This window comes from Xenopus laevis, chromosome 3L (genome assembly GCF_017654675.1).
Source record: "Xenopus laevis strain J_2021 chromosome 3L, Xenopus_laevis_v10.1, whole genome shotgun sequence".
Classification (NCBI taxonomy): domain Eukaryota; kingdom Metazoa; phylum Chordata; class Amphibia; order Anura; family Pipidae; genus Xenopus; species Xenopus laevis.
The window spans coordinates 32,809,488-32,822,642 of NC_054375.1; the positions used below are offsets into that span (position 1 = coordinate 32,809,488).

At 39.1% G+C, this 13,155-nt stretch overlaps 1 protein-coding gene across 1 annotated transcript in view; it reads left to right on the forward strand.

Moving 5' to 3' along the window:
* Positions 1 to 778: 778 nt before the first annotated feature.
* Positions 779 to 13,155, forward strand: part of hars2.L (histidyl-tRNA synthetase 2 L homeolog) — a 28,688-nt gene continuing 16,311 nt past the window's right edge. The window contains exons 1-6 of the mRNA XM_018252047.2: positions 779 to 936; positions 5,423 to 5,512; positions 5,871 to 5,990; positions 6,551 to 6,646; positions 8,879 to 9,004; positions 10,793 to 10,900. Coding sequence (XP_018107536.1) covers positions 790 to 936; positions 5,423 to 5,512; positions 5,871 to 5,990; positions 6,551 to 6,646; positions 8,879 to 9,004; positions 10,793 to 10,900 — 687 coding nt within the window. The 5' untranslated portion in view covers positions 779 to 789. The remainder of the gene's footprint in view (positions 937 to 5,422; positions 5,513 to 5,870; positions 5,991 to 6,550; positions 6,647 to 8,878; positions 9,005 to 10,792; positions 10,901 to 13,155) is intronic.

Sequence of the window (13,155 nt, forward strand, 5' to 3'; positions counted from 1 at the left end):
TGGGCTGGTTTTCTAGCTGACTTTTGGCTGGTTTGGAAAATTAGACCCGGCAACCCTGAGTCAGACAGATCAGCAGGAGAGCAGGGGGCTAGGCTTAGGGAACTCTTCCAAACCAGGAAAAATCATGAAAAGTCTGCATATTTTTTAATTGATGTATATTGCAAAGTTGCTTGGAATTAGGTTTACTTTTCAAAAAGCTTAAGTAATGTTTTTTTGTGGAGTTCTCCAAGAAGACACTGGCACACAGAGGCTAGTAACAGCAGGGTTATACCCTTGCGTGTTTATTCTGCAAACGTGCAACGTTTCGGGGTCAGACCCCTTTGTCAAGCATCACAAAGGGGTCTGACCCCGAAACGTTGCACGGGTCTGACCCCGAAACGTTGCACGTTTGCAGAATAAACACGCAAGGGTATAACCCTGCTGTTACTAGCCTCTGTGTGCCAGTGTCTTCTTGGACAATTTGCTGAGGGGGGTGCCGATCCCTCCGACACCGTGCACCAGGCGTCGAATTGCTGAAGGCCAGGGTTGTGCGAGCGGGCTACACTACATTGCTTTTTGTGGAGTTCCCCTTTAAGGGTTTATTGAAAACTTTACCAGAGAATATTACAGTACTATCAACATGAAAACTGAAAAAGCCCCATCCTTCTGCAGACATATACGCTACGTTAAGGTCAAAACGGGTATAGCATCAAGAAAATATACTCCGCTGTCATTTGAAATCGTTCTTTTGCAACAAACACACCACTTTAGTGCGCATGCGCACACAGAACTGGGAAACATTTTCGCGTCATGCTGGCCGCTGCGCATGCGCATTGTCTTTCTGCCGGCTTTCCCTTGTCACCCAAGATGGCGGACCGAGCTGAACTGGAGAAGGCTCTAACACTGCAGGGAGAGAAAGTGAGGAAGCTAAAGCAGGAGAAGGCTTCCTCTGAGGCGGTGGGTGTCGGGGAATTGTCTTGAAGCATGGGGTGGGGGGGTGATCTGAATTCTGGGGAACAATGGGGCTGCCCGAGCTGGAGAAAGAGTGGGACTGGGGGAAGACATGTGCCAGGGGACTGATTGCTGAGCTCCATAGCTACTGGGTCGTACTACTGGGAACCCGGAAGTCAAAACCCCTTTCCATATATGAATACATATTTAAACATTTAATTATCACAGAGGAAACCTGTCAGTTCTGTTGCAGCCTTGAGTTGTCGCGCTAGTGACGTTTGTATAATTGCATGAAGCCAGCTGTCAGACGCAGTGTCAGGGCTGTTGCAGATCTATTCTCCTTCAATCTGGCTGCAAATTCACACTCTTTCAGTCCTGAAACCAGCGATCAAATACATTGGAGGCCTGTCTGTATCTAGCATCTCTAATGAATTAATTCTGTGCCAGAATTTAGCATGTGGGGAATTAAAGGAGAAGTAAAGCTCCACTTTAATCATAGGTTCCCTGCTCAGTTTACCCTGCTCTTGTCCTGTGCCATATTCATTAATCATACACAAACCATCAATATCCTGTAACATGTAGCCCTGTAAATAGTGCTTCGTTTCGCCACCAGCTCTAATCAATGCTTAGTGAGGTTCACTGTGTCCCATGACCTGTATAAAAGCACTTGCAAGGGGCTTTGTGACTTAATTGGAATTTTCAAATACAATAAAGTTTTTTTTTTATAAACAAAATAGTTTGATGTATCGATGATTTGTTTTTTTTCAGAGAGCTGCTGTACTTAGAGAGCTGCTTATACTGCAGCTTATATGTTCACTCGTCATTTTAAATTTATGTAACTTATTTCTGAACAACCGTTTCAGAAACGTATTTAGATTTAGTTACGATGTGGGCATCTTTATTGCTGAGCCCTGCTTGCTGTCGAGTAGCAAAGCAAATAAGGGGGTGAAACGTCATAGTAGTTTATTGCAGTTCAGGGCTGCTATCAGGGAGGTACATGGGAACTTCAGACAAGTGCAGGTCAGTGATAGTGAAGAGGGCAGGGCTTGATGGAGTGTGGTTTGGCATGACTGGGGTGCATTGGGGCCTGGTCATGTGTGCATTGCACTTTTTTTTTTCCAGTTTCTACTTAATGGCAGGGACCACCACCTTTGGGTCCCACATAGGGTTGCTGGTTTCTGGAAAAAAAATACCGGCCTTCCTATATATTTATAATTTTTCCTATTATTAACATTGGAAACAGCTATCATTTTTACCAGCCAGGCCGGTAAAAGTACCAGCCAGGTGGCAAACCTAGTCCCAAAGGACCAGTGAGGAAAGGGCCCTGCAACCTTAGCAATGTATGGACCCATTATTGCTTATGACATTCCTGATATTGTCACTGTAGCTCATTATAACTGCGCTTGTTGCAGAGTGCCATCTAGTGTCCTGTCATCTTTACTGCGCTGCATAGTTCTGCAATAAAGAGTCTCTATTTCATCACCCTATTCATTCTGTGCAAGCCTAACCTTTAATAAATGTTATCTTGTTTGCACAGTTTCAATGACATGTAAACCCTCTCCACAAAATTTTTATCAGGGAACGGTCTCTTGAAATCTTGAGTTAACTGCCACTCTGGTTGTTAAAAGGTTAACAGGCTGCAACATCCCCTTAATCACTTAGAAAGCCTTCTACTCCTCTAACCCACTCGGCCCCTCCCTCAGAAATTTGCTTTGACTCTTGACTTGTTCTTCTCAGCTTACATCACTAAACACACCCTCCAGTCTAACAGCCAATTAAGAGTTAGCATTACTGGTTCCCATAGAAACTCTATGCTCTGTCTCTCTGATCCTATTTTTTTTTCTCCTAATCACCTCTCCTGAGCTCAGCTTAACCACTGCAGTGCTCAGCCCCAGCAGAACTTATCAAAGTATGCTGTGCCTGTGTAAACCTGCATTGCATGAACTTTACAGCACACATTACCTGTTTGTAGATGTGAATGTTACGGATTATGTGTCAGAGGGAAAATGGTCACCAGGTGAAAGCTGCTATTTGTTTTAGGAAAATGTAATGGTGATGGGGTAAATGCAGTACAAGGAAGATATACCTAACTCATATACATGGTAGGAAAATGTAGCCTTTCAATGTCCTTTAATAATTTAAGCTTGGGTGTCATACTTTATGTATGTATAACTTTGTTTCTAAAGCGCTACTAAGATACACGGCATATTTATGTGTTCTCTTTTCCATCCTGGCATGGAGCTTTGTTGCTGTGGCCACTATATATAATAAAAAAAAAAAAAAAAATCACTTATGAAAAAATCTTTTTAACCTGATTATATAAAGTAAAACTGGATAAATTAAGTATATATTTGCACAGTAATGTAACTGGCTATATTGAAAGTTTCACATTTGTTGGTTAATTGATTAATTAACCCACCCTGGGAAGGGGAGGGGTTTCACCAATATAGGGACTGTTCGCATTTGTATTCTTATCCTGATGAAGGGAGGTTTATCCCCCCGAAACGTTGATCACGAGGTGATATAATAAAGAGGGGTGTCCCCCCAACTGCTGATCATAGCGTGTGTGCGGATCCGTTTCTTGTTTGCTGTCACTATAATAATATGTTATAAAACAATTTAAAGGGCAACAAACACATGTAAACATACAAATGTACACCCTTGGAGGGGGTATGCAATTGTATAAGCATAGGCGGGTCCCATAGTAGAGAATATGAAAGTGATAGTATTATTATGCATGTATGTATGTGGCATTTGTTCATGGTTATCTGTATATTACCTGTACACTAATGTTTGCTTAATGGTATTGAGAAACTGTAGACAGTGTGTTTGATTGGGCAGTTAGATCCAGGTTGGATGAGCAGCTTTCTTAAAGGGATCCTGTCATCGGAAAACATGTTTTTTTCAAAACGCATCAGTTAATAGTGCTACTCCAGCAGAATTCTGCACTGAAATCCATTTCTCAAAAGAGCAAACAGATTTTTTTATATTCAATTTTGAAATCTGACATGGGGCTAGACATTTTGTGAATTTCCCAGCTGCCCCCAGTCATGTGACTTGTGCCTGCACTTTAGGAGAGAAATGCTTTCTGGCAGGCTGCTGTTTTTCCTTCTCAATGTAACTGAATGTGTCTCAGTGAGACATGGGTTTTTACTATTGAGTGTTGTTTTTAGATCCACCAGGCAGCTGTTATCTTGTGTTAGGGAGCTGCTATCTGGTTACCTTCCCATTGTTCTTTTGTTTGGCTGCTGGGGGTGAAGAAGGGAGGGGGTGATATCACTCCAACTTGCAGTACAGCAGTAAAGAGTGATTGAAGTTTATCAGAGCACAAGTTACATGACTTGGGACAGCTGGGAAATTGACAAAATGTCTAGCCCCATGTCAGATTTCAAAATTGAATATAAAAAAATCTGTTCGCTCTTTTGAGAAATGGATTTCAGTACAGAATTCTGCTGGAGCAGCACTATTAACTGATTCATTTTGGAAAATTTTTTTTTTCCCATGACAGTATCCCTTTAAGAATTGAATTGCTACTGAAACACACTGTTTTTTGTTAGTGTTTCCCTAGTATGAAAGCTCCTTCCTCTCCAGCTATATCCCCCTGCACAACCAGCCAAGGCTCGTTTTTTCCCTTTAGGTCTATATGTTAGAAAGTATAGACCATGTCTTAGACTGGCCTGCATCAAGAAAATATCTTCGGTCCAGGAATAGCAGCAGATAGGAGTGTATCGACTTTCTCCCTGTAGAAAAAGCAGGTGGAGAAAATCTAAAGTACAGCCCTGTGTGCAGTAGCTTACCTTTCACTATTTGTAAATGAGTGGGTTCTCTGCTGACGTTTAGGCTACATTTTGAGCTTAAATAACAATGAATATAATTGTTCATTCTCAGCACTTCTCATCATGTGACTATTCTACCTAATGCCCTTTGACATTTGTTTGCCCATTGCTCTGCCAAGGCTCAGCTTTTTGTACACCTCGTTACTGCAATTTAAGCAGTGTCTGCTATACACAGCAGTGGGTGATCATGCACTGTTCATATACAGGAATGGGATCCATTATCCAGAAACCCGTTGTCCAGAAAGCTCAGAACTACGGTGAAGCCATCTCCCATAGACTGGGATTATTTTATTCAAATAATCCAAATTTTTAAAACTGATTTCCTTTTTCCTCTGTAATAAAACAGTACCTTGTTCTTGATCCAAACTAAGATATAATGCATCCTTAATGGAAGAAAAACCAGCCTATTGGGTTTATTTAATGTTTAAATGATTTTATAGCAGATGCAAGGTATGAATATTCAAATTACGGCAAGATCCGTTATCCAGAAAACCCCAGGTCCTGAGCATTCTGGATAACAGGTTCCATACCTGTAGTAACAGGTCAGGAAGATATGATGTTATTTTGGGATATTCTTAACATTTTACCCTATCAACTTTTACAGGCATGGATTTGTTCTCAATCAAGCATAATGTTTGTTTCACTTATATTTTTAGATTGCTGAAGAAGTTGCAAAGTTACTGGAGCTAAAGGCACAGTTGGGAACAGATGATGGAAAACACAAGTTTGTACTTAAGACGCCAAAGGTAAAGCCACATACAGATTTTATCACAGCTCATTGATCCCTAAGCGTATGTACACCGAAACGTTGTTCACAAGACTAGGAATATAAACACAGCTGCCAATGATGAGGACAAAAGGAGGTGTCTGCTAAAAACATCTGCTAGGTGTATTTCTGTTATTTAACTTTCTTAATGAAACATTTCCCTCTTGACATTGAAACTATTATTTTACATATAAGATCTGTAGTCATCATCAATAGATTCCATCTTTTACTTTGGAGATTCGTGATCTATTCAGCTTGGTACATCTAATCGGGCCTACTGAACTATGCATCTTCAAAAAAAAGTATTTGTACAATTAAAATGTTTCTCCTTATTTCAGGGCACCAGGGATTATAACCCTAAACAGATGGCCATTCGAGAGAAGGTTTTCAACACAATTATCAAGTGCTTCAAGCGTCACGGTGCTGAGACTATCGATACTCCTGTGTTTGAGCTGAAGGTCAGAATCTTTTCTGTGCTGCAGGTTTCTCTTAAAAGAATTGTTCAGTGTAATAATAAAAACTGGGGAAATAGGTAGGCAGTGCAAAATAAGAAGTGTTACCAATGTAGTTAGTAAGCCAAAAATGTAATGTGTAAAGACTGGAGTGACTGGATGTCTAACATAACAGGACTCTACTTCCTGCTTTTCAGCTCTCTTGGTTTCCACTGATTGGTTACCAGGCAGTAACCAATCAGTGACTTTAGGGGGGCCACATGGGTCATAACTGTTTGCTTCTGAGCTGAATGCTGAAGATCAGTTGCAAACTCAGTGAATAGTTATGTCCCATGTGGCCCTCCTTCAATTCGCTGACTAACTCTGTTATGTTAAAAAAATCTCACTCCAGCCTTTTTATAGATTACATTTTTGCCCAACTAACTATATTAGAAACTATTTTTTATTTAGCACATTTAGTACTATCTATTTACCCAGTTTTTATTTTTACACTTTAAATGTGCTTCTGGTGAGCAGTTGTATTTCCTTATCTGTACACTAAATGCTAATAAATATTTTGTACACAGGAAACGCTTACAGGCAAATATGGAGAAGACTCCAAGCTTATTTATGACCTCAAAGATCAAGGAGGAGAGCTGCTCTCGTTGCGCTATGATCTTACTGTATCCTTAACTCTTGGACATTGTTAACTCTAAGCCTTTGACTCTTGCACACACACACACAAAAAGAGACCAGGATATGCAACCAAACTCATAAACTCCATTACTTTCCGGGAATAATCTCAACTTGGAAGTAACCTGTTTTACATGGCTTTGCCATTGGGAGAATACTAATAAATATGAACAACACACACTGCACAACTCTGTACACACATATTCTGCTCCTCACACTTTAAAGGAGAAGGAAAGGCATATTTACTTGGGGGGGTGCCAAAAGTTAGGCACCTCCAAACGATTAAATATACTTACCTGACATCCTGGGACAGTGAACCAGTCCGGTGGTTCTTCCAGCGAGCATCATGGAGCGATCGGCTAATATATTCTTTCTTCAAATTTCCTGGGCTAGACGCATGTACAGTGGAATGAAATAGCTGACTTCTTTCAAAGTTCAGCTTTTCGCTCTACTGCGCATGCACACCAGCGAAAGAAAAAAGAATCAGGAAGAGGATCGCTCCATGGTGCTCGCTAGGAAAACCCCTGGATCAGTGCAGTTTTCTGCTGATAGGAGCACCAGCAAGGGGGTGTCAGGTAAGTACTTTTTTAAAGAACTTTTGGCACCCCCAAGAAACCAATAGAATTCTTCCATCTTAAATTGTTTCTTTCCAACAGGTCAACAGAAGCAGTCTTTGTAGGAACTGAACAGAAAGGCTAAAGTTTGTGACATGATACAGAATAACAATGAAAAGGGAGAGTATATCAACATGAATTCGACTTCTACTGAACATACTTTTTGCCTATTATTTTAATTTGGAACAATCTGTTTGTTTTTTTTAACAGGGTGATTGATGCTACTTCATTTGTGTCCAAAGTAGGTAATTAGATTAACAGTGTGCAAATAAACAAAAGTGTGTTATGCAAGGGATGAGCACTGGTAATCTAATTATCTACCTTGCAAGGACCAAATATGGAGTAGCTTCATTTGCCCTGTTTAGCTCAAGAATAATAATAAAACAGATCTCTTTGTGATTAAAACACTAGGGAAAAGGTATGTTCAGTACAAACCCTATTCATTGGACTTCTGTTGAAATAGGGGTATACTGTACCTGTAAAGTTTGCAAGAAAGATTTGCTTCAAAAGTAACTTTTTTTGTATTAAAAATAAAAAAAAGAGATCAAAATAGTGAGAAATATTGTTTACCAGAACCTAGTTAATTTCCTCACTTAGCATCTATTGTTTCTGTAGCTAAAGGCTTATTTTTGCACTCCTGTAAATATTTTTTGGTGTTTTTTTTTTAAAAAAGAAGCACACTAAGAGGCATGACCAGTGCCATTTTGCACTCTCCATCATTTGTGGATCCCTGAGCAGCATACTCGTACCAAAAACCAGATGAACTGTCTATCAATACATATATAATTTTCAGGGAAACTATCACGCAAAAGAGCATTGGGATGATTTGCTATACACAGCAACTTTCAATTATTGGTAGACCCTATAACTCCCAGAAGCTAGTTGTTACCCTGATTAAAGGGGTGGTTCACTTTTAAGTTAAGTTATTACTGGTTTTTCTATTCAGGTCCTTTCCTATTCATATTCCAGTCTCTTATTCAAATCAATGCATGGTTGCTAGAGTAGTTTGGTCGAATTGAAAATTCTAATTTTCGAATTTTTTTTATGACCAAAGCTATCAAATTCCACTAGAGAATTGTTTAAATTCTATTGGATGTATGATGTTACATATGATAAATGCTCAATAAAAATTTCAGTTAAGAAAAAAAAAAAATTTGATTTGCGTTTTTTTGAAAAATTTGAATTCTATTTTAGAGATTTATCATACTCCCTTTAAGAACTCAAATTCAACTATTTGCCTCCTCAAACCTGCGAAATTGCTGTTTTAGTCAATGGGAGAAATCCTGGGATCAATTTGGAGTTGTTTGCCCCCTTCCTGACATTCAAGCTTTTTTTTGGGGGAAAAACTTGAATTGAGTTTTAAAAAAATTTGATTTGAGTTTTTGGGTCGATCCTATTCACCTGAGTTTTACAAATCCGATGCATTGTCTGTGCTTTTGAAGGATAGAACTACTTTGGCAATTTCTTTACTGCTCATGTGCCTAGTTTCAGTAAGTGAAGATGGTGATGGTGAGAGGAAAAGTGTGCCAGAAATGTGTATTTTTTTAAGACAGTGAAGGTGCAATGCTGTATATTTGTTTAAGCTAAAGACCTTAATTAAACTTAAAGGTGCCTTTTGCCCGGTACTTGGCTATGAATAAAATTACCAACATTAAGCGTTACCACATTGCTAAGGTTTACCGAAGAGACAACCCAGCCATGACCAGAGGGCGCTACCGAGAGTTCTACCAATGTGTAAGTTTTGCTGGAACTGCTGTTTTTTTGATGTGCTCGAGACTCTGAGCTGCCATAATTATTTTCCTGATTGTTTTCCAAGCTTGAACGTTTCTGGGAAAAAGCAGGCTAGATTACATTTAAATACATAAGAACTGTAAATGTATAGGGAATAATTTCCTCATAATTGTCACCGCAATTCAGCACACACATAAGAACAGTAACAGCAAGTGAACATTATAAGCCCAATCCCCAAGTAAAAGCTAATACAATAATGTGAAAAAAGGTTATCCCCACAATAAATTTAGATCCACAATGCCATTCCATTTGCATTGCCACAAAGGTCAGCAAGTTTTAACATTTCATATGTCTGCTGTTTTCTTAACTATGTTAGTGGGAACATGTTTCTCCTTCTGGTGGTGCCAGCTAATAGAGCCTGAACTCTGGCACAGGAAAACAATACTATTTACACCATAAATAAATAAGAATAATGAATAACATGTATTTTGTAACAACAGAGCCACCTGCTGGACATTTTGACCAGTAAGGAAAAAGGAAAGGAACACTAACATCAAAAAATTTAATTAATAAGAATATAATGCAGTGTTGCCTATACTGGTAAAACTGTTGTTTGCTTCAGAAACACTGCTATTGTTTATATAAATAAGCTGCTGTGTAGCAATGGGGGTTTAAGGCCCCAATACACCGGCCGATAAAAGCTGCCGACAGACAGAGTCGGCAGCTTATTGGCCCATGTGTGAAGCCATCGGCCAGGCTTTCCCGATTAAGATCGTGGCCGTATCTGCGTGTATGCGGTCCCGTGATTCAATCGCCCGTATCGGAAGCACTATGATAGGGCTATGATAGCCTTTTTCCAATTTCTGCCATTGCTTTTCAACAGCTTGTTTATATAAACTATAGTAGTGTTTCTGAAGCAAACACATCAGTTTTACCAGTGCAGGGCAACAGTACATGATATTTTTATTACATTTATTTTCATACATTTTTTGGTGTTACTGGTTTAAAAGTTACAAGAGTTATCTGATGTGTTTCAATTTAGTATTAAGCAGAGTAAAATCAGAATACCTTTATTTTATCAGAGGTAATAGTTTTTTCCAGACTGTAGACTGGCAAAATGACTGCAATTTTCATTAACTTGTTTTTGAAGTGAATGGGGATTGGCTCAGAAGATTTCAAACTTCATTTTATACGAAGAAGAGAGTTGGGGGGGGGCAGTGCTCCCTTTGTAAGGATATATAAATATGTAGACACATGAAATTAGCAATAAAATATAACCTCCAGTTCCATAGAGAGGCAATACTGTGTATCCCAACTTGAGTACAGGTCTGGGATCCATTATCTGGAAACACATTATCCAGAAAGCTCTGAATTAAGGAATGGTCATCTCCCATAGGTTCCATTTTATCCAAATAATCCACATTTTTGAAAATGATTGAATTTTTCTCTGTAATAATTAAACAGTACTTTGTACTTGATCTAAACAAAAATATAATTGATTCTTATTGGAGGCAAAACCAGCCAATTGGGTTTATTTAATGTTTATATGATTTTCTAGTAGACTTAAGGTATGAAGATTCATATTACGGAAAGATCTGTTATCTGTTAAACCCCAGGTCCTTAGCATTCTGGATAACAGGTCCCTTGAGTTTGTTACTGTGAAAAGACCTAAGTGTCATGCAACAAGCTTTCTCATGTAAGAATGATTTGTATTGGAGTTGACCCAGAGACACTGAGCAACTTAAATTTGCATTTGGCATACTGTCTGTTTAACTTTCCTTTTCACATCAGGATTTTGACATTGCCGGCCAGTTTGACCCCATGATTCCTGATGCAGAGTGTCTGAAGATTGTACATGAGATACTCAGTGAGCTGGATTTGGGGGAGTTTCTTATCAAGGTATGTCTTAACCTTTCTCATTCTCTTGAATGATTTCTACTAGTGTACTAGAGTTTCCATGCTACAGTTTTACCACCCACCAAGGAATTTGGGTCACCAGGGCTCCATTCCCAATAAGTCACAAAAGGCGATTTGGTAGCTGTGCCTTAAAGGGAAAAAATATACCTGTTTTGACATGAACTCCTTGAGTAGCATTTATGTAGAAAGGTGCACAAATCTGAACTTCCATTACAAATATGTATTTTTGTTACACAGATTGAATCTAAACTATGGTCATATAAGAACCATTTCTCAGCCCCTCTTAGGTCCACATTTTAATTCTCACCTCGTTCCATTGTGAAATGATGATTCTGGCACTTAAAGTCCCTTTGTTTTCCATAGTGGGTGGTATAAGGAAAGACCTCAAGGTCTTTCAAATGCATCACTTAATAATAAAACAAGGTGAGGGTGGTATGAGCCTAAATTAGGGGTATGGAACGGTGTGAGAAAATAGTCCCTGCCTCACTGGGTGGGATTATAATGATTTCCTTTTAATCTGTGGAATCAGATATGTCTTCCTAGAAAAAAAAAAAAATATAAATTTATTTTTCGAAGTTCAGTGTTTAAAAGCCTTGTCTACATAAGTCCGACTGAAAGACATAAACCAAGTTATATTTTTGATTTAAGGTAGTACTGCTTTAGTTTTGTGAATAAATGAGCCTATGGAACACATGAGCCAGATTTATTGAATCAACCACTCACACGAAAGGCCTGCCAGAAAAGAGATGTATAGTGACATATGGTGAAAAGTGGTTTAGAGGATCAGAAGAACCTATATGTGCTTGCCAGATTCTGGTCCAATAATATGTTTCAGACCAGTATTATGTTAGAACTACACGGGCGATTTGTGGTGCGTGTCCGACGAGAGGAAGAGCAGGTGTCACGTTGGATGCGCCAAATCTAATGTAGGTAATACAAATGTCGCACATAAAAGCTGATTGCGTACACGACTGTCGGATGAAGACGAAACATGCAGCATTCGACAGTCGTGTCGGATGCAATCAGCTTGTATGTCCGATATTTGTATAAATGACATTAGATTTGGCGCCTGCGCTTCCTCACTTCGGAACGGATGGACACGCAAGTTGAAGTAAATTTATTTTAACGCTTTTTAAAATGTATTTCTATAGCCTTCAAAATTCACAACATGGTTTCTATGCAGTGCAAACTTGCAAAAAATAGTGGGAGCACTTACCAGGTACTAGGATTCACCTGTGCATGTCACAAAACCGAAGATCCCAACGGTTGCTTCCAATGAGAAAAAATGAATTTGTAGGTGCAGCACCAAGGAATCCAGGAAGTAGAAAAATTAAAAATATAAACCTTTATTCAAACATTTTAAAATAATAGTGGGAAAAAGCATACCCCACACTGAATATTGGGCTGTTCACTCAACGCGTTTCATGGCTCTCGCCACTTCCTCAGGAGCTCCTGAGGAAGTGGCGAGAGCCATGAAACGCGTTGATGCTGCACCTACAAACTCATTTTTTCTATGCAGTGCACATTACTATTCAATCGTGTAATATTTGTAATTTATAGGTTTTGAATTTAAGTATAGTGTCAAATTTTATGAAATGCATGTTTTTAATTGGATTGGTTAGCAAACATAAAAACCGGACCCTGGTATAATGTAGTTTATGCATAGACAAATGCCTAACCGTGGCGGCATCTGTAAAATGACATTGACTAATGGGCCTATAGGGGACTGTCTGTAAAGAGACTAGAGATGCACCGAATCCACTATTTTGGATTTGGCCAAACCCCCGAATCCTTTGCGAAAGATTCAGCCGAATACCTAACCGAATCCTAATTTGCATATGCAAATTAGGGGTTGAAAGGGAATAATATTACAAAAAGGTCACACATTTTCCCTCCCCACCCCTAATTTGCATATGCAAATTAGGGTTCGGCTGGGCAGAAGGATTCGGGCGAATCCGAATCCTGCTGAAAAAGGGTGAATCCTGAACCGGTGCATCCCTAATTGAGACATTATAAAGACAGCATGTGAGCTGTTCTGGTACAGCCCATAATATACTAGGGTGAATTACTTTGTAGATGAACCTGAACTACCTTTTTGGAAGCAATCTTTATTGTACTGAGGAGGAGGCTTGCATGTCATATATCACTATAATTTATTGATAAATGCTTCCCAAAAATGAACATGCTAAAGCAGATAAGATCAGACTTTTAGACTGGCACACTTGCAAAAAAAATAT